Source organism: Lissotriton vulgaris, unplaced genomic scaffold, assembly GCF_964263255.1.
Source record: "Lissotriton vulgaris unplaced genomic scaffold, aLisVul1.2 SCAFFOLD_998, whole genome shotgun sequence".
NCBI lineage: Eukaryota > Metazoa > Chordata > Amphibia > Caudata > Salamandridae > Lissotriton > Lissotriton vulgaris.
The window spans coordinates 267,767-294,685 of NW_028251137.1; the positions used below are offsets into that span (position 1 = coordinate 267,767).

The following is a 26,919-nucleotide window of genomic DNA, read 5'->3' on the forward strand; positions in this document are numbered from 1 at the left end:
CAAATTGTGTAACAGGATATGCTGTTTGCAAACAGAAGAGAATCTGTCCCCCCAATAGCAATTAGATAAGATTCAAAAAGATTCACCCATCTTTTCCAAGGAATAAGTGGTTCTCCCTCTTCACTAAAGAAAGGGATGGGTTGAGACATTGCAAATGATGCCATAGTATGAAGGAAAAGAACAGATAAGACTGAGGAAAACAGAATAAGGGAAGAGAAGAATGGAGGAAGAAATAAAACAGTGACGAACAAAGAGGAAGGAAAAGGTTAGAAAGACAATTTAGCAGAGGATACAAAATAATATATATAGGGCATTTCACAAAATTGCTACCATTATCAAGGCAGTAATAATAAATTAAAAACAGAGTGCAATGTTTAACTCAATATGGTACCCCAAAACTTCAGAGTCACAGATAGATGCAATATGCAAAGTTATGCCTGTCAGCGATAAAAGGGACAGGCTCTCTGAAGGAAACAAGTGTCTGTATCCACAACCAAGATAACTCTCCCCCTAGAATGAGCGGTGCCTGTCAGCGGTGTAGAAATTGGCAGGCAATTACATGTGTAAGATACTTGAGAATGCTGCAGGCCGAAGAAATATATAGTGGGTCTGTGGCTGAGGAGCTAAACTTGAAGAAATCTGAAGAACGCACTGCAGTGCGATCAGAAATTGATAATGATTCTATTGCTGAGGAACTCTTGACTGCCAGTTCAAGAACTATGAAAAACAATGCACTGTTAAAAAAACTTGTTCCCATATGGAAGGCAGCTGATGGAACGTTCGCTGAGGCACAACAGATGAGTGTGCGGAAGGCGGGAGGCCGCCAAACGCTCTGCCCCGTGAAATTCCGCTGAGAGGAATCACCATGTGGAGATCAGCGCCTTCCAACGTTCGTGTGAGAAACCAGCTGACGGAAGGTCACCCCCACTCAGGCAATTAGGTTACTACTGAGAGGCTGAGCGATACCGGAGAAATAGTGACTGAAATAGATTAACTTCAACGAGGAGATGAAAGAATACCCTCTAAACTGAGGAAGTTTCTGTATGGTGCTAATTACAAACAATTAGGCATTAATCTAACTAATCGCAGTCAGGCAAAGAGAGTTCAGATAACACCACCACTGCTGGGCACAGGCTCAATATCAATGCCAGCCACGGCCAAGAAACACTCCCACAAAACAGGTGAGTGGAACACGCTGCAGTTACAGCGTGAAAACCGTGTGAATAGCACGATAACCAATGCCTTGACAGTGCTGCCGGAACAGTGGATCAGGCTGTTCTGCTGAGATGGGGGAAAGGGAACAGAAAGTGAAACTTCAACTGAAGCAATCAGTCACTCATGACACTTCACCCTGAAGCAATGAGTCACTCAAAGGGCGCGGAGGCAGAAGACAGATGGCAGATTCTAGTTAATTTAAAATAGCAGAGTGTGAGTGTACCAAAGCGCACCCTTAGAATAGCTGAAACAGCGATGATGACTCGTGCAAGGTCACTCACCGCAAGGAATATAGAGCATACGAGGAATCTCAAACGTAGTAAACCGGATATTCAGCTAGTTTAGAAGAAACGGGGAGAATTTGGAGCTGCCCCCAGCGCAGCAATTGTCTCCAAATTGTTAGATGTAAACGCTGACACAGAAGTGGAGTAATGAAGGCGTTTATTAACCCAGATTCTCAGGCACCAGCTGGCAACTGATGCTCACCAACATTCTAAGGTGAGCTCCACTCTCAACGTTCTAAGAGGGGACGTACCAAGGGAGAAGGGAAAGGAGGGGTACGGAGGCAGTGGAGATACCAGCTTTTGAGGTATTTTTTATTTTTTATTTTTTATTTATTTATGGGTTTTCTATAGCGCAACGGCTACTCCAGAGGAGTGTCCCGGCGCTTTGTGCTCCTGACCCAGAAAGGAGACTGAAAAACATAACAACAATAAAAAGGAAAACAGAACCCAAGGATAGAGAGAGTCTAACCAGAAAATAACCAAGTCTTTAAACCCTTCCTAAAGGCAAGCAGGTTAGGTGTGGACCGTAAGGACAGCGGTAAAGCATTCCAGAACTGAGGGGCCAGGAATCTAAAGGACCGACCACCCACACGAGCTTTCTTGATACGAGGAACTACAGCAAGTGCCAGTGACTCCGATCTTAAGGATCGTGTCGGCCGGTAAAAATCCAGCCTCTTCTGTATATATTTTGCACCTGTAGCGTGCAGGGCTTCGTGGGCTAGTGTCAGGGCCTTGAACATTACCCTCTTCCGTATGGGGAGCCAATGGAGAGATTGCAGCAAGTTCGAGGCACTAGCTCGACGATGCAGGCCAAAAATAGCTTGTGCCGCAGCATTCTGGGTCACCTGCAAACGCTGTAAGAGATATTCCGGAAGACCAAGATACAGAATGTTAGCGTAATCCAGTCTGGATCCAATGAGGGCCTGTACCGTTATTCTCCGATGTTCCTCAGAAAGCAATGGAAAAAACTTACGAAGCATCCTGAGAATGCCGAAACATGTTCCTGTGAGAGTTGACACCTGGGATTTGAGCGTAAGCCCGTTGTCAATTTTAATTCCCAGGTTCTTAGCCCATTCAGAAGACTGAGCTGGAGGGAACATGTCGGCAGGCCACCAACCATGCCAATCTGGATCTTATGGGCAGCCAAAGAAAAGTATCTTGGATTATCCGAGTTACACTTGAGGCTGTTCAGTTGGAACCAGTTAAAAACAGCCCCAAGGCACTCAGGGATACTTTCCCCATCGAATTCTTCGCTCTTACGGCAGGTGAAGAGAAGCTGGGTGTCGTCAGCATATGAGACGATCTGGGCCCCGTAGGACTCCACCAATGTTGCCAGAGGGGTCATAAAGATGTTAAATAGAGTAGGGCTCAATACTGAGCCCTGAGGAACTCCAACTCCCAATGGCGGCATTTCGGCAGATCCAGGAGAGGCCCAGACCGTTTGTCGGCGGTTGGCTAAGAAAGAACAAAACCAGTTGAGCACCGTCCCCCCTAGACCGATGTCATGTATTCTAGTGAGGAGATCCTCATGGGGGACGGTGTCAAAAGCCGCCGACAAGTCTAACATAACTAACATCACCCTGCCTCCGGCATCCAGCACCTCCTTCACAATCTCTGAAACTTCCAGGAGCGCAGTCTCAGTACTTAAGTTGGGTCGAAAACCCGATTGAGACGCGTGGAGAAGCTCATTAGACTCCAGGAAGTTGGAGAGCACGCTGTGAACATGTTTCTCCAGGATTTTAGTGAGTGCTGGAAGGAGCGAGATCGGTCTATAATTGGCCGGGACTTCCGGGGCAAGGTTGGGCTTTTTAAGGAGAGGAATAACCATAGCCTGTTTCCAGGAATGTGGCAAGGCTCCCTGACTCAGAGAAAGATTAAGAATAGGGTTGGCTATAGGGTTAACAACATCTGCCATTCTAGCTAAGAATTTCGCCGGGCAAGGATCACGTGGTGAGCCAGATTTGAGATTCCTCATCAAAGCTAAAGATGAGGCTGTCGTGAGGGGCGGGAAGTCCAACAGGACAGGGCCAAGGGTGGGCAGGTGAGCTATCTCATTCGACAGAGTCGAAAGAACGGCTATCGGTCTCGGTGAGAAGGAGTCCTGTATCTGCCTGATTTTGATAGTGAAAAAATTTGCAATGGTACCGGCCCAGGTCTCAGCCGGAACTTCCTGTGCTGAATTCGATCGTAGGGTAGGTATAATAAACCTGTGGAATACAAGCATAGATTACAACAGTAAACTTACACTTTGCTATTCACAAACTACAAGTTAATAGTAAATTTATGACTTTAGGGATTCAGCATTCATTAAGGAGAACTCCACACATAAATAAATAGGACAGGCCTATCTTTCTATTTCTTCAGACTTTCTATAGACTCCTTTTCCGACAGTCTCCCTACATTAACAGGCTGTTCTATCTGGGATCAAGATGCTAATTCAGAAAGCAGCCACATCCGCCATTCCTCCACATGAACAATTCTGAGGATGTTATTCAATCCCTTTCTTGTTCCGGAAAGTATCAGTAGAATACTATCGGCTAGCAGACCTGAAGGGGATAAATCTATTTATCACTCATCAAACTTTTTCTTACATTTTCTATAAATGTAGATAAAATATCCAATCATTTATTATCATTTATTATTGGGCATGGTTTCATGTTAGAACTGGATCAAGTAAGACAGATGATGAGGGAATGTCAGCCAGATTGGGGGTACTATTTTTGTCAGGTAGAGAATAGTTCTGCGAGACAGATATTACATCACACTTGTAAATACTGTATTGTGGGAGACCTGCATTCGGAGTATTTAAGATTACCGATAAGCAATCTTGTCATTAGACTGTAAAATCAACTAATTAAATATCATGTATACCAAATTGTTTTGAGCCTTCTACTGAATTCTCTATCTCCACATAATGTCTCAGGCTCTAGTGGTAGTCTTTCTTGATTAGTCGTATTATCTGAACTATGCTACCATCCTGGTGTTAGTCCTAAAGCAATTTTGTTACTCACTACAAGTGTGTAACAAAATGTTTTAAAAACTATAATGCCAATACCAGATGAAAATTCAGAAACTGGTGCTTCTAATCTAGTGAGGCAACAGCAGCGCAATATGCAGCATTCATCCTCTGTAGCTCAGCTGTACGATTACAAATTGTAGGCCAAACATAAAAAAATCAGTCCCACGCAGCACAAAAGGATCAGCCTCGCCTGCACTGCTGTGTTGTGAGCCCTCTGAATATGATAACACGTAATTCCAGGGGGTAAATAGGTAAATAAAACAGTGCAATTTTGTGCGTACAATTCTGAATTGTACTGATTTGCTACATCCTAGTGCAATTTTGCATTACATTCATGTAGATTTCCCTTGTGCAATTTTGCCCTGAGGTTTGGACAGATTTACTGGAACAAAATGTTGTTTTTGCACTGGTCGTTTTATGTAAACATAGTTATCACATTTATCTGACAGAACAAATGTTGATGCAAAATTGTACCACTGCAATCATTCTAGTCAAGAAGTGTCAGTGCAAAATCACACCAGTGTACTTAATGTTGTTCGTCCAAAGGAGCATGTGTGCCTTGCGCAATTAATAAGCGCATTCTTCATGACGCTTGTCGTGGCCTAAGTGTCCTCATTGGGGGAGACAAGGCTAGCAATTTGAGATAGACACAAGATAACAATAATTAGAGCCACTACCAACCTGTTCATGTTCCTCTATTTACTAAACTGCCACCTTCTCAAGTCTTCAACAGCAATCAAACTGGCAGAACTGGGCTGCTTGCCCAGAAACCAATGCCTGTGCTCTCTGAATCAGACTCCATCCAACTTTTTCACAACCTCTTTATCCCGTTGTACACTGGCTTCCCATTCCAGTCTTTATGTAGTTATTTATGTATTTGTTCATTTGTCATTAGTTTTGTATTGCACTGGAGTGTTTCGCAATGTTTGTGCAAAGATACGATCGTGGAAGGTAAACGTTTTATCCTCCTTGACCTCTCAGCAGCTTGCGACACTGCTTCCCACCACACATTGATCTAAAGACTCTATAAGATCGAATCCAAGGAGTAGCCCTCAAATGGATCACAACCGGTAAACAGTCAAAATATCGAATTTTTAATTTCGACTTACACTAATATCGAGCTGCTAATATCGATGGGACAGAATATCGATGTCCAGAATATCGATGGCCAGAATATCGACCCTAAGGTAAGTAATATCGAAATTACTTATATCGATAGCATATATATCGATGTAAGTAATTTCGATTTACTAATATGTGTTAGAAATTTTAGTTAAGTATTTAAATTAATTGTTATAATATGTGTTTAATATGTTTTTATAAATAATAAATATATAAAAGTAAATATTATGTTTTACTACCAGAGCGGGTTGTGGGTTTTTAGGGGAATAGGGTGGGAAGTAATTTATTTGTAATTAAATAATTATTTTTTAATGATTAATTTATTTTGCAGTTAAATATTAATTGGCAATGAATTATTTTAATTCATAAATTGATTAATTAATTGATCATTTATGTATATTTTTAAGTAAATCATATGTTTTACTACTGGAGCGGGTTGTGGGTTTATAGGGGAATAGGGTGGGTAGTAATTTATTTGTAATTAAATAATTATTTTGTAATGATTAATTTATTTTGCAATTAAATATTAATTGGCAATGAATTATTTTAATTGATTAATAGATTAATTAGTTGATAATTTATGTATATTTTTAAGTAAATTATATGTTTTACTATTGGAGCGTGTTGTGGGTTTATAGGGGAATAGGGTGGGAAGTAATTTAATTGTAATATTAATTAATTTTGGGTAAAGGGGTATTTTTTGGGTTCAGGGTCAGTTTTCAGTTTTTGGGTAAAGGGGTATTTTTAGAGTTCAGGGTCAGTTTTTAGTTTTTGGGTAAAGGGGTATTTTTAGGGTTCAGGGTCAGTTTTCAGTTTTTGGGTAAAGGGGTATTTTTAGGGTTCAGGGTCAGTTTTTAGTTTTTGGGTAAAGGGGTATTTTTAGGGTTCAGGGTCAGTTTTCAGTTTTTGGGTAAAGGGGTATTTTTAGGGTTCAGGGTCAGTTTTCAGTTTTTGGGTAAAGGGGTATTTTTAGGGTTCAGGGTCAGTTTTCAGTTTTTGGGTAAAGGGGTATTTTTTGGGTTCGGGGTCAGTTTTCAGTTTTTGGGTAAAGGGGTATTTTTAGGCTTCAGGGTCAGTTTTAGGTTTTTGGGTAAAGGGGTATTTTTAGGGTTCAGGGTCAGTTTTCCCTAATGTTGCACCCACTGGAGTGGGAATAGTAATTATTGTTAAGTAAGTATATATTATATATGAATTTTAATTTTTTTTTAATTAAGTATGTATTATTATTTTTTTTACCATTATTACATATATTTAAATATGTTTAAGTAATTAATAAGTATTATTTACAGTATTTTTTATGTTATTTTAAATTAAAAAAAAATCGATATATTTGACAACGATATTTTTAACATCGATATTATTTTTTCAATATTTTGGTACTTACCATGTTGTACATAGGGCGTCGATATTTTTGCTATCGATATAATTACGCCGATATTTGTGTAGGTCGAAATTCTGTCTGTTGAAATTCTGTCATAGATCCATCACAACCTACCTCACAGGAAGAATGCAGATGGTCATCCTCCCTCTTTACTCCTCGCTCCCTAAGAACACCAGTTGCGGTGTACCTCAAAGCTCATCCTTCAGCCCAACCCTCTTCAACGTATACATGACACCCCTCGTCAACATTGTCAAGAGCCACAGACTCAACATCATCACCTACGATGACAACATCCAACTCATCCTCTCCCTTACTAATGACCCAATGACAAGTTTCAAAGATGCATAAAAGACGTGGTCGCCTAGATGAACAACAACTGCCTCAAACTGACAAGACAGAAGTCGGGAAAGGCAAGGATACCATTTGGAACAACAAATGGTGGTCACCTGTGATGGGCCAACCCCCAAATCCACCAAGCACGCCTGCAACCATGGCATCATGCTCAACCTCCAACTATCCATGAAGAAGCAGGTCAGTGCCATCTCTTCCACTTACTTCCTCACCTGCCGAATGCTCATGAAGGTCTTCAAATGGCTCCCAAACAACACCAGGCAAACTGTCACGCACGCTCTTTTCACCAGCAGACTAGACTATGGCAACTCCCTCTACATAGGAATCACCGCCCAACTCATGACCAAACTCCAGACAATCTAGAACACAGCATCCAGACCCCTTCTCAACCTCCCCAGACAGACGCACATCACCCCTCACGTCAGGAAATTTCACTGGCTAGCAGACGTGAAGAGGTGTCAATTTAAGCTGCTCATCCATGCTTACAAAGCACCACACAATGAAGGACTGACTTACTTAAACAATTGATTGAAATTTCACCAACCTACCAGGAAACTCCACTCTGAATCCCCTCCCGAGCAGCCATCCGATGAATCTGCTGTACGAACTGCGGAGGCCGCTCCTTCTCCCACCTGACAGCTAAGGTCTGGAATAACCTCCCTATGCACCTCAGAGCCTCACCATTACTCCGGAGGTTCAGGAAATACCTCTGTATCTGGATGTTCAACCAATAGGGGAACCAGTAGCATGATCTCCCAGCACCTCAAGGCCCTCATGGGTGATGCAGCCACGCTCTACAAATCCTGATTGATTGAATGATTGATCCCACTTAGGTGAAGACTACTGCCTGATTATGTCACTCAATACCCCTTTCTTAGAGTCCAGTTAAACATGAACCTAAATAGTTCCGTTTTCGGTGGTTTCTTAAAACTGAGTTTTAGCTGTTATTTTTATAACATTTATGGTGTGTGTCTGTTGACTATCACTGTCATAATTAATGCATTGCTGAATGTAGCATACAACACCCCTCATATCTGGTATATAGCTCTATATTAAATTAAACTAATTAAATATCATGTATATCATTTTGTTGCGAGCCTTATTTTATTGTGTAGGAAAGTGCCTTTTTTGTACAGTCACCCCCAAACTTTTTTCTCCAATGCTCATGGTTATGACTCTGAAAGTGCACTAGAACCTGCTAACAAAGCCCCAGTGCCAGTGCTCTCTCCCTTAAATATCATACATGTTAACTGGTAACCCCAATTGGCAAAGACTTTAACCAACAAAAGTTTTTTTAAAAGATTATTTTTAATACATGCCAGTCACCCCTAAGGTAGGCCCCCTGAGCCCTGGAGGCGGGGTGCATTATATTATAGTGTGGACATATAAGTGCAAGCTTATATGTCTCTATAGTAGCCTGCTGCTATTATGGGCTACTATAAGTGTTCAGGGTGACCATAGTCATATAACATGGGTTTGCACCTGGGCACCCAAGGTTGCCAGCTTCATTATGATCCCACTAAAAAGTGTCAGGTTTCGTATCAAACATCTTGTCTCATCAAACGCAACCTTTTCCTCAATTCAGATTTAATGTGACATGTACCCAGGTGCTACCTTAGTGGTTGTCCACCTGGTTGCCACAGCCTTTTCCTGTGCCCTGGCTGACAGCCTGCAGCTGCTGCCATTAAGACAGGCATCTGATACCCTGCAAGTAGGTATGAACTCTCTCAGAAGGCAGAAACAAAGGCCTTCTTGAGCGGGAGGTATCACCTCTGTCCCTGACAATATGGCTAGTGAAGTGGCACATCAAGATGGTGAGCTTCAAAGCCCCCATCACCTCTGATAAGGCAATCAAGCTTCCGCCCAGAGGAGGAAAAAGCCAACCCCCAGCCACAGGCACATTTGTAACCTAGGCAAGCGGGAACATTATTTAGAAGGCATAAACCTCCAGAAGGTTAGGAACACCCCAAAGGTGGGCTACTTTGTCTGTACAGCCGAAGAAGAGTTCTGCCATTTGTAAAAGTACTAGAATAGAGGCTAATGGGTGGAAAAGGTGCCACCCTCAGGAAATGGTCACCTCAGGGGCGGATTAGCTGCTGTGGCTAGAAGCTCATTGGCTACTAGCACCAACATCTCTAATGCCCCTAAATCTAAGACTTTAGGGGCTCCCCTCACCAGAACCTCAGATTTCAACAACTTACAACAAAGGCACAATAACCTGCACCTGTGGCAACCACCTTGCAACTGCACAAATATAACTTGTCCCAGACCAAAGACCGGTTACACAGGAAAGAGGAACCCCTCTGCAAACCAAAGGCAACCACCAAACTCATTTGAACTAGAGGTACTAGTCCCCTGCAGCCTGCAGGTAAAGCACTCTACCATAACCAAAGATTCACTAGCCATCAGGCCCGGGGAGGGATCACCCAAAACTAAATGGTCTAATGCATTGTGGGAAACAAAGTCCTAACCTCCAGCTAGTTTCGGGTGGCTACCATTTTTTCCCAGACTCCAGGGCGTCAAAGTAACCCAAGGAGGAACTTTCCTCTGCCAAGACTTGTTGGTGGAAGTCCGGCTACCACTACCTTTGTTCGACACTGCGCTTCAAGGGAACCTCGCAGCATCTTCAACCTGATGCCTTAGTGGCCCGTTAACGGGATTTCTCACCTGTTTCCTTATCAGCACTGTCTAAGTAGTAAAACCAGCAAACCCACGACTCCTGCTTCAGTACCAAGGACAGCCAGCACACCTCTGCACCTAGGCCCTATGATCCAGGTAAAATTCAACTGACTGTCGAGCTTTGGTCCTGTGACCCGCATCACCTTACCATTCAGTGGTTTCCACTGAACTCGACCTTCAATTGAACGATTGTTCCTAGTGTGATTTTCCATTGACCCTAATGGTATTGTTTGGAAGAGTGAAATGCACTGATTTATTTTTTCTTTAGACTCTAGTTATACTCTAGTTATATTGTCTTCGTTGTGGTGTCGACATTGTAACACCCAGCCTCTTTAGTTCACTTTTGCCAGCTTTTTTCTTCCTTTCTTTCACCCTTTGTCACTATTTTCTGGTCTTTCTTTTTTGCCATCCTAGCCTTTGTGTATTTTTCTCTCTCTTGCTCTAGAAAAGTCTGTAGAGGAAAAGTAAGTGCCGTTCCCCAAAAATAAGTGCCAATGGGCCTCACCTGCAACCATCGGCTTAACTTGAGCACTGATGATCCCATTGTATGCCCAAACTTCAGTATGCTTCCGTTGGAAATACTTGCACCTCAGGCCAGTGAGCAGTCTAATGTCCAGGATTAGTTAAGCTAATGGGCCATGCACCACTTGGTATGTGTCACCACATGCTCTGGTCCAAGGTTTTTCCATTGTGTAAACTGGAGTGTTGAGTTGACTTGATCCTGAAGCGCAGCGGCTACACTCTTTGTATTGTATTGTATTGTATTGTATGGCATATTTGTATAGCGCTAAACTGTCACCCTCAGGGTATCCTGGCGCTTGACTTGGTCAGCCATACGTAACTTTATGCTGCCTTATAACTTTACACCAACCTGGGGAAAAGGTGTGTTTTTAGACCTTTTTTGAAGGAGGAGAGGTCCTCTTTACTTCTCAAGGACAAGGGTAAAGCATTCCATAGCTTGGCTGCAGTGAACGTAAAGGAGCGCCCGCCCATCCACTTCCTTAGGATTTTAGGGATTACCACCAAGCATGCAGAGGAGGAACGGAGAGATCTAGTAGTGACATACCAGGATAACATCATCTGCAGAGAGGAAGATCCCTGGCCATGAAGGGCCCTGAAGACAAGACATAGTGCTTTAAAATCAATGCGCCTGGAGATAGGCAGCCAGTGGAGGTCCATGAGCGCCAGAGAGGATGAATCAAGACGTCGTCTGGAGAGAGCCAGCTTAGCCGCCATGTTCTGCACTCGCTGCAGTTTACCCACTAGTGCAGCAGGCGCGCCCAGAAGTAGCGCGTTGCAGTAATCAAGCCTGCTTAAGATGATACTACACACTACCTCTGGGCGGGCATGAGCCGGAAGGAAAGACAGAATCTTCCGCAATGTTCGGAGCAGCAGCATGCACGTTGCCACGGTTTTGTTGACAAACGCGTCAAGCTGTAGTTTGGATTCAAACAGCACCCCCAAGTTTCGGGTTGAGACTGCTGCTGCCCCCGTGCCCTGGAAGGAAGGAGGCCAAAATTCCGGTGGCAAAGGGCGAGGAATACGATCCGAGGAGCAATGCAATACCTCGGTTTTTGAACTATTAAATTGCAGTGAATTCAGACTCAGCCATTCTGCAGTAGCTGACATGCAGCGGTGATAGGTCTCCAGAGACACGGCATCCCTACCCTCAAACGAGAAGATAAGTTGCGTGTCGTCCGCATAGTTGATGACCGCAATGCCAAAGGACTTAATTAAACTGACCAGGGGGCGGAGATATAGATTGAATAAAATAGGGCTAATGGCCGACCCTTGCGGTACGCCCTGCCCCACCCGCCTGATGTCCGAACGGTAGGGCGGCAAGGCTACCACCTGGTGTCTGTTACCAAGGTAAGAGGCCAACCAGTTAAGGGCCAGGCCAGATACCCCAATCTCCTCTGATCAGAATGGCATGGTTGACCGTATCGAACGCGGCCGACATGTCGAGCAGCACGAGAAAGGCTGCTCGACCAAGGTCGACACGCGAGCGAAGCTCATCCAGAGCGGTCACCAGTGCAGACTTAGTGCCGTGGGCTGGTCTGAACCCAAACTGAGCCTCGTCCAAGCAGGTGTTGGTCTCTAAGAAGCTGGACAGATGTTTTGTCGCCAGTTTTTCCAAGATCTTAATTGGCAGAGGAAGCAATGAAATAGGCTTGTAATTTGCTGAGCAGGTCGGGTCCAGTGTGTCCTTTTTCAGAAGTGGCGATACCACGGCCAACTTCCAACAATCCGGGACTTGAGCCGTACTCAAAGACTGGCAGCAGATGGCGTGAAGACGGGGAAAAGCTCTTCTTGAAACAGTTTCCAGTATTTATATGGCAGCGGGTCAAGGGGGGAACCCGACGAGATCCCGTTCACCACGGTGCAAAAATCCTCAAAGGACGGGAGGGGAAAACTGTTCAACAAGCCTTCCTAGCATCCGACTCCATCAGGATCTCAGGGGTGGTCCCTCTTGCCAGATTAGACGTAGCATGAGGGGTCACCGAGGACGGAGACCCTAAATTGCTCAGAATAAGGGTGATCTTGTCCTCAAAGGCCTTTGTCAAAGAGTCACAGAGCTGTTGGGAGGCAGGTATGTCCTTGGAGGCACATGCAGGGCGGGATAAATCCCTAACAATCCTAAACAGGGCCTGAGATTTATTTGCCGCTGTCAGTAGAGTTTCCTCCAGGAAAATAGCTTTGGCGCATTTGATCTGGATTTTATAGGCCAATAGTGCCTGCTTAAAGAGAACCTTATCGGATTCAAGATACTGTCTCCTCCAGGCACGTTTCGCGCGTCTGCACTGGAGTTTCAACTGGAGAAGCTCTTTAGTAAACCAAGGCATAGCCGGTCTAGCCCTGTCTCTAATTTTCCGCAGCGGGATCCGTTCATCCAATGATTTGGACATTTTCTGACTGAGGATTACATAGCTCTCCTCCGCACTTTTTCCCAGGGAAAAGCCATCAGCTAACAGGGTTGGCAGGCTTGACTGTTTCAGGAGCCGTGACCATTGCCTACCCAGCTTTGAGGTGGCTCCTGTCCTGCCACATTTCAAGAAGTTAGCTGGTACTGATAGAGAGAAGTGGACAAGGGAGTGGTCCGTCCAGCATTGGGGGATGATGTTCCGTACCGACACCCGACTAGCATCTGCCAGGATCAGATCCAGAACATGACCCTTTGAGTGAGTCGAGGAGAGTATCAGCTGCTGCAGATGAATATTGCAACAGGACTGGACCAGCTCTTTGTAAGCTGAATCCGTCGACCCTCCTGGCCATAGATTAAAATCTCCTAGGACCAGAAACCTAGTGTGAGAGTTGGAGAGCTTGTAAATCAGATCTACCAACTCAGGTATGGCCGGTAAGGCGTTACCTGGGGGTCTGTAGCAAAGCAGCCCGGAATAAAGGACACCTCCTTGTCCCTTTAAGGAGAAACCCATTGTTTCACATCCTGGGATTTCTCTTGTCTCTAGTTGGGAATTGTCCAAGCTTTCTCTGTAGATAAGGCCTATACCCCCACCCCTGTTATTTACTCAAGGCTTGTGTCTGATTTTATAGCCCGGAGGGCAGGCGAGACCCAGTTCTACCGTGCTATCTGGTCTGGTCCATGTCTCTGTCATGCAGAGCATGTCTAAGTTATGCGACTCTATAAGAAATCCAATTTCATCGTGATGTTTACTAAGGGATCTAACGTTAAGCAGCCCACAGGACAAGCTCTCTAGACGAGTAGCGGTGGTGTGAGACTGACAGCTCGGTGTGGAATGAGGGTCCATGCTTATGAGCTTGTCTCTTGAATAGACAATAGGGGTTGAAAGCTGAGAGGCAGCATTCCCGGCGCCCGACGCAACCTGTGCGCGAATGGGCGCAAACGGGCTTACCTCTGGCGCACCTCCGGCGCGCCAACGCTGCACGCTTGGAGTGTGTCCATCTTTTATACCGTAGAACGCGGTAGTCCCGTGAGGGCAAGCCGCTGGCCCCTCCACCAAGATGGCGACTAAACTGTGTCGCCTCCTGGAACCCCCACCCAATATGGCGGCGAAAATACAGCGCTAAGCAGTCCCAGCCCACCCTGAAAGTCCCTCTGTCCCGAAAGTGTGGGTGAAACAACGATTAAAATGCCGGTAAGCACTATCAGAGATGCCCAGCATTTCTAGTAAGGCGGTATAACCGAAGGCGTCTGCATCCAATGTTCACGCAGCGCAGCGCGATAGAGCGAGTTACACAGCAAAAGTTACACTAATAGAATTATTTTTAAAAACATACAAGTGCGAAACAAAAGGTAAAGGAATAAAACAGCGCGGTCGCGCAGGTCAGCAAGTCTACCTTTCTCGCGGCAAGTCCCACCTTATGTACCCTCCACCTACGATCGCGGAAGTCCCGTGAGGGCAAGCCGCTGGCCCCTCCACCAAGATGGCGCCTAAACTGTGTCGCCTCCTGGAACCCCACCCAATATGGCGGCGAAAATACGGCGCTAAGCAGCCCCAGCCCACCTTGAAAGTCCCTCAGTCCCGCAAGTGCGGGTGAAACAACGATTAAAATGTGGGTAAGCACTATCAGAGATGCCCAGTATTTCTAGTAAGGGGGTATAACCGAAGGCGTCTGCATCAAATGTTCAAGCAGCGCAGCGCGCTAGAGCGAGTGCCACAGCAAAAGTTACACTAATAGAATTATTTAAAAAAACATACAAATGCGAATCAAAAGATAAAGGAATAAAACAGCGCGGTCGCGCAGGTCAGCAAGTCTTTCCTGTCACAATGAACTCCTGCAACTATCTTCGCTATTACAAAACCAGCCCTCTGAGGCGTTTTATAGCTGCTTGACCCAATTAACACATACAATAAATAAACCGAAATATAATTGAACACATATATTTAATTGATCTAGTGGTAGAAACTACGAAATATTGTCTTCCCAAATATTCTTTATTTCTAAACTAATTTATTTTGTTTAATTTCAGCGCACCACCTCTAACAGAAAAAGAAGTTGAGGTAAGTCTCGCCTTTAGCTACTTTTTGCCTCCTGTATATATTTCAGTTACTTTGTGATTTTTTTGTTGTGATTCTGTGTTTGATTTATCGGTGTTAGAAATATGTAAGAAGTTTTTCAATCAGTTTAGTACAAAAGTACCTCTTTGGTAAAAGTACATTTTAGTTATATGTCGGAATAATCAGATCTACTTGTTTTGTCAAAGTTGATCAGTAGATCCCTTACTTTTTCGTTTTTACTTCACTTTGTCAGGATTTTCTTTTATAAGTTCTCCAACTGCTCTGCCATTAATTCTTACGTTTCTACAGTTATCAGCATTTTGAAAATAATCTAAATAAGACCAATTGATTACAAAAGTTCTGACCACGTAAAATTGGATATCGCTGTTCATCCTAGGCTAAAAAAGAAAAAGAATCAGAAGCAGAAAGAATGCTATTTCGAGTCACAGAAGATGTTAGTGTTGCCCCTCTACAGATCAGTAGAGTACAAAGTTAAACTCTTTATATCTTCAAAGAAGGTATCTACTATTTAGCATAGTTGGGTGAAGTGCTTAATTATAGCAGGTGTTTGCCAGGACTCATATCCAAAACTCATTTAAGACTCATTTGGTACTTGAGGGGCCTGCATTCACGATTGTACTGATTGCATGATTGTATATTTTCAATTAAAGATCTTCTGTTGAGCAAAATTACTAACTGAGACACGCTCACACAAACACACGCATGCACTTACACGCAGACACACACATGCTAAATAGTAGCAGAAGGAAGATCCTAAAGATAAGAGAATTTCCCTCATGAAGTCATTATCCGGAATTCCTTTTGCCCTACGGCTATGGGAGCTGTACACAGGCAAATATGCGGCTCATTATATGGGGAGAATCTTTAAGTATTCACTCTACTGGTTGTAAAATACTTGGCCACGTGACTTTAAAAAAATCAAGACTAGGCTGACACGGTCCACTTAAAAAAACGAGCCACAGGGCCACAACAAAAGCTGTGGGAAGTTACATCTCTGCATGGTTGTACGACCGTCAAACCCAATTAAATACATTGTAGGCCTTTGCCACGCATTTTTTAGCACGCATGTTTTTACCGCAAATATGCATTTACAACGAATGCCAATACCACGCATTGTTTTTAGATTTAAAAACAATGTATTCGTGGGGGGAGACCCCCACCCTCCAACTTACCTCAAATGCCTGGTATTGGTATGCGTTGTAAAAGCATATTCACCGTAAAAATATGCCTTCTTAAAAAATGTGTGGTAAAGGCACAACGAGGTCAAAACCTGGTTGTAAAGGCAGTTTCCCCTCTGCACCAGTCGGTCACTCAGAAAGACTAAGATGGCATTGCACCTCCTGCTCCGTGAAGCAACAACATGGAAAAGCCTGCATCTGCATTATCCATTTTACACATTGTGCAAGAGTTGGAGATGAAAGCAGATTGTCCAGATTTTTAGGGATTTCAACCAAGGTCTAATTTCACTTAATAAAAAAATTGCTGCATCCGGAAACCAAGTCATGTATGAATATGAAATCAGGCTGCAGGCAATTGGGTTACCTTGCTATCACCAGGGAGGTCACAAAGAAGCATAGTAGCATCACTCTGCTGGATCACTTACTTTTCCTGCTGCCAAAAACCAAGCCCTGGGACGCTCTATTCGAACGGAGGCTTTGACGGATGAGGTGACCTGTATAAAGAGATTCAGAGAAGGCATCTGGCCCGTGCTTCCCAGCTAAGATTCTTTCTACTGTGTCAACTGTATACCCGATTCACCCAGCATGACATAAGATAAATCCTACATTCTAGGCAGTGCGCCGTCCACTCTCCTATCACATGAGCCCCCGCGCCTCACCGTGCAAAGGACTTGTGATTATGCCCTTCCTCATCCCCTCGCCTTGTCCTGATGAAGACCCTGCCGTAATGGATACAACTGCCTACAGTCTCCTAGGGGTCGAAATGTCACACTTTACTACATAGCCAGCACAGGCAACAGATATTTCATATTGTGCTTCTGTTGTTATCATGGCTGTATATTGTTTCTGCTGAAATTGAGATTTACAGGCTTCAGGAACGAGCCTCATGGTTTTGAAGTAATGTATTGTTTTTGATTGACACTGTTTCTCTCAGTCACTTCCCAATCCTCACACCAATACCCATCCCCCCTTCCTCCCCCTCACCTTGTTCCCACCTAGGGACATTGTCACATGTATTAACATGTAATGAAACAACGATATTTTGCATCAAGAGACCATTGCCCAGTGTGAATTAAACACTGAGTATATACGGAAATACCTTGTGTTTTATGCTTTGTTTTGAAGGATTGTTTTGATTCCTCACGTTACACTGTTATTGTCTGGGACCACTGTCCTTACGTACTGCTGGGACGTGTGGCAACATGATAGCAGATGTGCACGGCACAAATACAAACAAAAAATAACAGCTCCCAAGCAGCACATTGCCAGTCCTGCTTGGAAGGAGAACCATTGCTATGTGATTTAGTGACATCTAGCACTTGTTAATGTTAATGTTAATGTTAATAATAATTTACATAGCACCAGGTGGTCTCATGTCGCTTTAGACTAGAGGATAATAAACGGCAACTTAATGATATGCTTGTTCAAATAGCCATGTTTTAAGGGCCTTCCGGAAGTGCATGAGTTCGGTGCAAGAACGAATCTCCAACGGAAAAGTATTCCACAGTCTAGGGGCGAGAGTAGAGAATTTGCAGCCGCCCTGTCGTACTCGTTTGAATGAAGGGATGGTGAGAAGTGAGAGGTGGGCAGATCGGAGGTTCCGGGAGGGGATGTGCCTAGATATCAGAGTATTGATAAATTTGGGATTGTTGAAGTGCAGAGATTTGAAAGACAGCCCACCTTAAAGGCACAACGTTGAGGGATTGGAAGCCAGTGAAGTTTCCTAAGAAGTGGGGTTGATGGCTGCCATCTAGGTTGGTGGAGGATCAGTCTGGCTGCCTGATTTTGGGCCATCTGTAGCCATTTGAGTAGGTACATAGGCATGCCCAAGTAGATGGAGTTAGCATATTCTAAGAGAGACAAAACAGTTGCGACCACCACTTGGATCAGGGCTTCCTGTGTAAGGAACCAATGTATTTGTTTGATCTTCCTTAGTTGAAGGAAGCATTTAGAAATGACTGTACCAACCTGTGTTTTTAATGAAAGGTCGTCATTAGGGGGACGCCTAGTGTTTTAGCTGAGGGGGAGGTGGGGGACCTAGCTCAGGTGGCCAGTAGTGAGTGCCCCAACATTTAGGGCTATCCCCAGTAAGAACAAGTTCCGTCTTACCAGGGTTTAGCTTCAGATTGTTGTGGTCCATCTATTGTTCGTGAGTAGTATGGTGGCCTTAAATTCGAATATGGAGCTGTGTGAATTGTCGATCGTAAAGACTAGTTGCAGATCATCTGCGTAAATAAAGACTGTTGTGTTCCTGTCTTTGAGGGACTGGATCAGGGGAAAGATGTAAAGGTTAAAAAGGAGGGGAGAAAGAGCGGAGCCTTGTGGGACACCACAGTTGGTGGTACGCGTGGGGATCAAAATGATCGAGGCGGACGGCCTGGGAACGATCCTCCAAAAAAGAGGAAAGCCAACAGGCTGCTGTACCTAAAATGCCCGCTTGTTCGACACGGTCGACCTAAATAGCCTGGTCGACCGTGTCGAATGCGGCAGAAAGATCCAGCAACACCAGAGCCTGGAGGGAACGTTTATCTGCGTTGTTGCAGAGAGGGTCCAGGACAGCCAAAACTATAGTCTCCGTAGAGTGGGCTGGTTGGAAGCCTGCCTGATAGGAATTAAGGTATTTGGATTCTTCCAGATATACAAACAAGCATCTGGCTACACGGGTTTCTAACATTTTAGCCAAGAACGGGAGTGAAGAGATGGGGCGGTAGTTGGCTGAAAGTGTAGGATCAGCATTACGCTTTTTCAATAGAGGAACTACAATGGCTTTTTTAAAAGCTTTAGGGACTTGACCAGTACTAAGTGAGTCATTAAGTAGTGTGAGTGCCGGGCCCGGATAGACTGATAAACAGTCCTTAAGAATGTGGGGTGGGCAGCAGTCGGAAGGAGCTCCTGATTTAACTTTAACAAGTGAAGTAGTGTGGCTCACTGGTTAGAGGCGGCAGACCCGAGAGCAGAGGACGGCCCGGGACCAGGGTTCGATTCCCGACGCGGCAGGTTTCTGGACCAGGGTCAGCGGACTCGATAATTCTCTCGCCTCGGTGCCCACTCTGATCAGCGATCACACTCGGCAACTCTGGGCATTAGCTTGCCTCATCTTCACTAACGGCCCCACCAGACCGCCGGGGATGCCTGGTCTCACCCTGGAGATACCCACTAAGGGACCATCTCTCAGGGAAGCCAGGAAGGGTTTCGCAGCGGTCGAAGCGCGGAGATACTCCTCCGGGAGTCGATCCTAGCGCTATATAAACTTGCAATTAATTAATTAATTAAAAGGAGCTCCTGAAAGATCTCAGTACTAATCGGGGGGAAAGCTGCTAAGAGAGCAGGTGTTACCATGTGTGGGCCCTGCGGTCGGCATTGGAGCATGTAGAGGAATGCTGGCTTTAATGTTAATAATTTCTTCATTGAAATATTCATTGAGAGAGTTGCACAGGGTTTGGGAGGGCGTGACCTTTATGAGGATCCTGAGGATTTGAAAAATCACTCACCGATAATGATGAAGCACAGAAATTCAATGCTCTTGCTGGTGTTGAGACCTCATTTCACCCGATTTATCACAAATTGAGGTTCTGAAATAGGGAAAATACTGGATCAATATCAGTAGCGGCCCGTGGTGGGAGTGCTGCTGGGTGCTGACGTGGGGCGGGGGAGGGGGAGGGTGGGAGGTAGTAAACTACGGATTACGGCTGATTAGAGGTAAGTAAACATATAAATAAATGAAACGAATCTCGTTGCGCATGCTGAATCGCCAAATGCAAAATTAGTTTTGTAGGAATTGATTTTTGTAGGAATAGAGCAGCTGATTGGTCTTGTTGAAGAAAATGACATGCCCGATTGTCTGGGACATGCTAAAGAAGATCTGAAAATATCCAGTATAGATGCCCTTTCTCTAACACCTGTGGCAAAAACTCTGCTGATGAAAGCTCTTCTAAGAGATGTTTATACATCTAGATGAGAAGGCAGATACATACTTTCCAATCTTTCTTAAAAATATTATCTTCAAATAGTAAACTATGAGCCTCAGTCCCTAATTCCAAGTTCTAATGAAAAATAGAAGTGGGTCCTATTACTGTACACCCCCTTGTTGATTGAATAATTATTGACAAGTACTCTCTCTAATTGAGATCTGGATTTCAATTTTCTTTCTATCTGATTCACCACTGTTTATTCAATGCTCATTATTTACTAAGTGTACCAACTGTTCCAACTCATGAGGTTGTTTTAGCCTGTGATATTGCATCACCATCCAACTCACCAGACTGCAGTCAAGGCGCTTACGACAGCCCTCAAATAAATCTACAAATGGCATAATCTTTGGACCCAGTTGTTTACTTCTGACCAATCTGTTATCTGTTGCTGTTTCTTTCTTCTTAAACTAGATTGTTACAGCTGCTAACTCTCAGGACTGCTTGTATCCAGTCATTTACCACTGGAGGAGTTTACACACTCCATTCTTTCTGCAGATTATGTGTCTGATTATCAACATCAAATACAATATCAACTTACCTTTATTTTGACATAACCGATTTGTGCTTTTGGAATTGACTTTGAACAAAATAATGATTGAGCCTACCTCCATATTCCGACCAGTGGCAGCCAAATTGATTTTAATTACTGCGTCCCCGAATCTGAATTGAGCTGGACAAGTATTGAACATATGTTTGTAATCTGCTTGAGGTGCGCCACATTTCTTACAAAACAGATTGCAGCCTTTTCTCCATCTTTTTCGGAGTCCAATATACCCTTTTCACGTAAGAAGATGTTTCCTTTTTAGGGTAGCTAGGCTAACATGGGAATAAAATGTATTAAAATATATGATACTTGCCATAACATTTTTAGCTCTTCATCCAGCAGGTATCCATCCCAGTCTTGATGCATAGCTGGCCGCTTCATGTCCATTAGTGTTCTTACCATTTGCAGTCTCTTTTTTCAATTTCCTTAGTGAATGGAGCTCTTTTATGAAATCTTTACAGAGGCAACGTGTCCGCCTTTGTGCTCTATTCCACTAAGAGATTTGATTATATTTCAACCTAAAAAGATTTCCATTTATGTCACACCATAAATGATCCCAGGATTCTAACTGTGCTACCACAATTAAGTCGCCCTATCGATTGAAGTTTGCCACCTTTAACAGAAGATTCAAGGAGTCTATTACGTACTCTATGGAATTAGGTGAATCTTATATTGGCACAAAGTCGTAATACAAAATCTTACACCTGGTCCTCAAATTGGCCCATATCTTACCTGCTGCCCCAAAACCTTAAGTCCTCTTTTCTTGAAATATTTGGGATATCCAATTTTCTTTTTGAAACCGATCAATGAGCTTTATCATGGAGAACATAGGTTGGAACAATCTACCTCCATCTGATGAATCATGTGTCCCCAGCAGCATCCTAAATTACTTGAGTTGAAAATCCCAGGTATAGAATTGTACATCTGGGAGTTGTAACCCCCCTTTCTCCAGTTTATTTCTTAATTTCTTCCAAGCAATCCTCATAGCCTTAAAGGCCTATACAAAATTATTAATACAGCTCTGCAGGTTTTGAAGAGATATTGGGCTGAAGCTTAGTGGAATATTATTAAAAATAAAAATTAATTTAGATAGATTACACATCTTTATTAAATTAATTCTACCGTAGTTTGTTAGGGGAAGATTGTGTCATTTCATCAAAAGTTTTTTAGCTTTAGTTATCACTTTGGTTAGTTTCTCTTTGGGCATTTGATCAGTATCAGAAAGATGTCAATCCCTAAATATCTCATTCTTTTAGAACCAACATTGGGACAGGTTTCAGTATTCCAGGTCATTATCTGACTTTTGTCTCGATTGATGTAGAAGCCCTACAAAGCACCACAAACAGAGGTGATTTCTTCTAAATTGTGTATTGCTGCCTCCGGACATTTGGTAAATAAAATGAAATCATCAGCAAATAGAACACTTTTGTTCTTGAAGCCCTGTGCTTCAGATGGAACTATAGCCATGTATGATCTTAATTTCTCTGATAGGGGTTCAATAAATAGATAAAAGAGGATCAGTGAAAAAAGGCAGCCCTGCTGCATGCCTCTACCTATAACAACCTTTTGAATTGAGAAAGCATTTAGCCAAACTCTGGCAGAGGGATTGCAGAATAAGGCTTATAGGGAGGAGTTTATGAAGACTATTGTGATTCAATTTATTTTAGACACAACCATAGATATTCACAGAATACTTGATCAAAGATTGTGGCCACGTTAGGGCAAAATTGCAAGGGGCTATCTCTGTAAGATAGCTATATCTATGAGTCATGTAACCAGGTAAGCAGATTCACTGAGCTGTCTTCCGGGAATAAACCCCTTCTGATTCCCTTGGACCAACTTCTCAACAACCCCAGAGAGCCTTTTTGCTAGCATACCTGCAAAGATCTTATTACACATATTTAGTGGGTAGAGGTGCCTATAAGATTTACACTCAACAGAATTCCTGTTGGGTTTTAAAAACAACTATATTTGCCTCTCCCCAGCAAGTAGGCAGATTTTGGTCTTTAATCATAATATTTTTAAATTGTTCCTTCCAAAGCGGATTTTGCTGATTTACCAAACGCCGATAAACCTCCCTCTGGATACCATCTGGACCTGCAGTCTTCCCCTTCACTATCCTGGAGAAAACATTTATGATTCTTTTTCTTTAATTTCTGAAAACAGAGCTTACTGATCCTGCAGGTCATGTGAAGGTAATTCAAGTATGTTAAGCAAGTTAATGATATCCCCTCTACCTGGATACTGGTGTTCACTATAAAGAGACACCAGGGGTATTCTGAATGGATATAATATTACTTTGTGTTTCTTTCATCCTGGTCTTCCATGCCAGGGTCTTTTTGCCTGCAAAAATGCACTGGCTAACGTTTATAGCGAAGCATGATCAACATTTACAACATGATCTTATGTGCTGTTACCCTGTGCACAGCTCAACTTTAAAAAAAATGTTTTTCTATGAATTTTTAGCTTATTTTTCCATTGGTTCTCTTGTTGACATCACACCAATTTTAGGTTTTTGAATGTATTTAGATTCTTCATAGTCCATAAGTACTTTGTCATTGAAAGGTAAACATTTTGTTAGTGAGACATGAAAAGATTCTTATATTAGTCCCCTTGCTTGGGTCTCAGATGGTAAGACTACAATCCGTTCCTCTCAATAATCTCTTAAGTACCTCAATGCATTTTGAGTATAAATTACTCTTCGGATACACATATTGAACTTGATTTTAAAAGGTGCATACCCATGCAAGATGGAAGTATAATGAAAGAATTTCACCATGCTTTAAGAACATGATTTCATGAAAAGAAACAATAAGGGTTTGTGAAAGACTGGTGAAAAACAAATGCTTCTACTGTCTTATCTGTTCTAATATTTTCACTATAAGGTTAATCTTTGCAAAAGGATACGAAAATGAAGTCTGCATTCTGTTGTAAATAAAGGAGGGAAGAAGTGTGTTCTCCTGTATGTTATGTTATGTTATGTTATGTTATGTTATGTTATGTTATGTTATGTTATGTAGATTCTGGAGGTGCTCCTAGTTAAACATCCAGGTCTTCTGTTTCTTGTGGAAGTCGAGGAGTGGAGTGGCAGTCCTGATAATGTAGACGGAGTTTGTTCCAGCTTTTGGCTGCGATGAAGGAAAAAGTGCAACTTCCTGTTTTGCTTCTGTGGATGCATGAGATTCATGTGAGAAAGAGAGAGGTAGAGCATAGATGTCTGGAGGGTTGGTAGAGCTGGAGTCAGTTGTTAAGGTAGGCTGGTCCTGTGCTATGAAGGGCTTTGTAGTAGTGGATGAGAATCTTGAATTTGCAGTGTTTCTGGATGGGAAGCCAGTGCATTTCTGTGAGGTAGAGCATGATGTGTACCCTTCTGAGGGTGCCCAGGGTGAGTCTGACAGAGGTGTGCTGGATGATTTGGAGTTGTTGCCTGAGTTGCTTACTGTGGAGTGGGCGAGAAGTAGACCAGGACTAGATAGGGTCTTTTTAATCAGAGTGCTGTTTATTGTGACTTCTAACAGAAGACGTAATCAGAATGGGTCTCACAGAGTCTTTGCCCATCCTATGTCGCGGGATGCAGGGGAAAGTGAAGGGTAGTCACCACCATCACCAATGTGTAGCGCGGTAAAGCAGCGGGCTTTTAGGCTTTCTCACCCGTGCCGCTCCCAGCCTTCCCCGAAACCTGGGTCCCTCCCAATGACAACCCGAGACGGCCCTGTACCTTGTTGAGCCACGACCCTTCTCCTGGGCCGTGGCGGGCTTCAGCGTGTTGCCAGCTAGGGTCTGGCTGCCCTTCTCCTCGTTCGTCCGCTCTTTCGTCCCACAGTGAAGACTCCTCGGCAGCAGCTGATTCCGGCTCCTCCGACGCGTTGTTCCAGGGTAGGACTTCAAAGGTCGTTACCAACGTCTGCTCCTCACCTGTAGGTCCAAACGAACGCTGGTCTCCCTCGGCGTCTTCCTTTTTCAGAATGCCTGAACCACGTGACCCCACCAGCTGACCAGCCCAGGCACAGTAATTAAAGGGGCCGTATTCGTCATGAACGTTCTGTGAACACAGAATGGGAGAGCAGTGAGGGGAAAATTGCCCCGAGTGGGCATCCATAGAGTCCGTGTCCTCACACACCCCAACCCCAGTTTGTTCACGTTCGGGGAACAAAGGCAGGCGGGAAAGAAAGTCAGCGTTTCCATTGTCAATTCCCTTCCTAAGGACCACCTCAAAGGAAAAGAGTTGGAGGGGCAGGAACCATCTCAAGATACGTGGATTGTTGCCCTTGTTGCGGCTCATCCACTGTAAGGGAGCATGGTCGGTGTAAAGAAGGAAATGGGTTCCCTCCAAATAGTACCGTAATTTCTCAACTGCCCACTTAATGGCCAAGCATTCCTTCTCTATGATAGGATATTTCTGCTCCTGAGGAAAAAGTTTTCTGCTGATGAAAAGGACGGGATGTTCAATACCATCTGATGCCAATTGGGACAATACCACCCCCAACCCATGTTCGGAAGCGTCTGTGTGTAACAGGAAGGGTTTCGAGAAATCAGGAGATCTCAAAATGGGAGCAGAAATTATGGCCTTTTTCAGATTCACGAATGCTGTTGGGGCGGCGTCGCTGGGGTGTTGGAAGTCTTTATTTTTTAACGTTTTTCTGTAGTAGGTCAGTCAGGGGAGCAGCCAGTTCGAAATATTGTGGAATGGACCTTCTGTAATATCCCAGGAGCCCCAGTAAAGCCCTAACCTCTATCTTGGTGGATGGAAAAGGGACCTCTGCTATTGCCTTCACCTTTTCAGATTGTGGTTCGATAACACCGTTTCCCAAAAGGAACTCAAGATATTTCACCTTCCTGAAGCCTGCTCTGGATTTTTTTGCATTTATATGTAACCCTGCCGCTTGCAGGGACCCAAGAACCTGAGTACAATGCTGTAAATGGGTTTCCCAGTCTGGGCTGAATATGACGATGTCATCAAGGTATGCAGAGGAGTACTCCTTATGCTGATGTAACACCTTGTTCATAAGGTGTTGGAACGTGGCAGGTGCCCCGTGCAATCCAAAGGGTAAGACAGTGAACTCATACAGGCCTGTTGGTGTAACAAAGGCATTCGTTTCCTCATCTTCTGGTTTGAGGGGTACCTGCCAATAGCCTTTTGTGAGGTCAAGGGTTGTAATGTATTGAGCCTCCCCCAATTTCTCTATTAACTCATCAACTCTAGGGATGGGATATGAGTCACACTTTGAAATAGAGTTGACTGCGCGGAAGTCAATGCAAAAGCGAACTGAGCCATCCGGTTTTGGCACAAGCATGATAGGAGAGGACCAGTCGCTTTTGGAGGGCTGTATGACCCCTAAGTCTAGCATGTTCTTAACCTCTTCCTCAATGGCTTGCCTTCTCGCACCTGGAATGCGGTATGGTTTCTGTTTTACTATTTTTCCAACCTGTGTGTCTATGGTATGCTCAGCTAACCTTGTTTTTCCAGGTAGGTTAGAGAAAAAGATGGGAAAAGGGGTTCAGGGTATCCTGAAGGGGTCTGCCTTGCTCTTCAGTTAAATCTGGATTGACAACTAACTCCTCCAGGGTGGTTTCACCCTGTGGCAAGGTACCTATGTGTTGTACATTTTGAGGGGGGGCCCTAGCCACTTTTTTAACAGGTTTATATGATACAATTGGGTCTTTCTAGGTTTGATCTGTACCTTATACGAAGTTAGACCCCCTTTCTCAGTGACTTTATATGGGCCCTGCCACCCTGATCGTGGTTTCCCTAGGTTGGATGGTAACAGGACCAGCACCCAATCTCCTACATTGAGGTGGCGCCACTTCTTTCCCTTATCATATAGGGTTTGTTGTTGTCTCTGAGCTTTCTCTAAGTTGGAATCAGCGAATTCCCTTAGTTTGTGGAGCCAGGAGTGGAGGTTCTGGGTATACTCAAGAAAAGTTTTAGTATCTTCTTCTTTCTCCTGTTCCCAAACTTCTTTCGTAATCTCCAAAAGACTCCTGGGCTCCCTCCCGTAGAGGAGTTGAAATGAGCTTGCACCTGGCTCCTGATTACATACAAAACTAGAGGAAGTAGCTGATCCCGTTCTTTGCCCTCAACAGTTAGGAGTTTCTTCAATGTCAATTTCAAAGTGGCGTTGTAACGCTTGCCGAGTCCATCCGTCTGAGGATGATATACTGATGTTTTGATGTG

The 26,919-nt window shown here is 43.9% G+C and overlaps 1 protein-coding gene across 1 annotated transcript in view; it reads left to right on the top strand.

Moving 5' to 3' along the window:
* The window catches only part of IRAG1 (inositol 1,4,5-triphosphate receptor associated 1), a 434,599-nt gene that overhangs the window by 231,362 nt on the left and 176,318 nt on the right, over positions 1 to 26,919 (top strand). Inside the window, exon 10 of the mRNA XM_086950734.1 lies at positions 15,003 to 15,033. Coding sequence (XP_086806860.1) covers positions 15,003 to 15,033 — 31 coding nt within the window. The remainder of the gene's footprint in view (positions 1 to 15,002; positions 15,034 to 26,919) is intronic.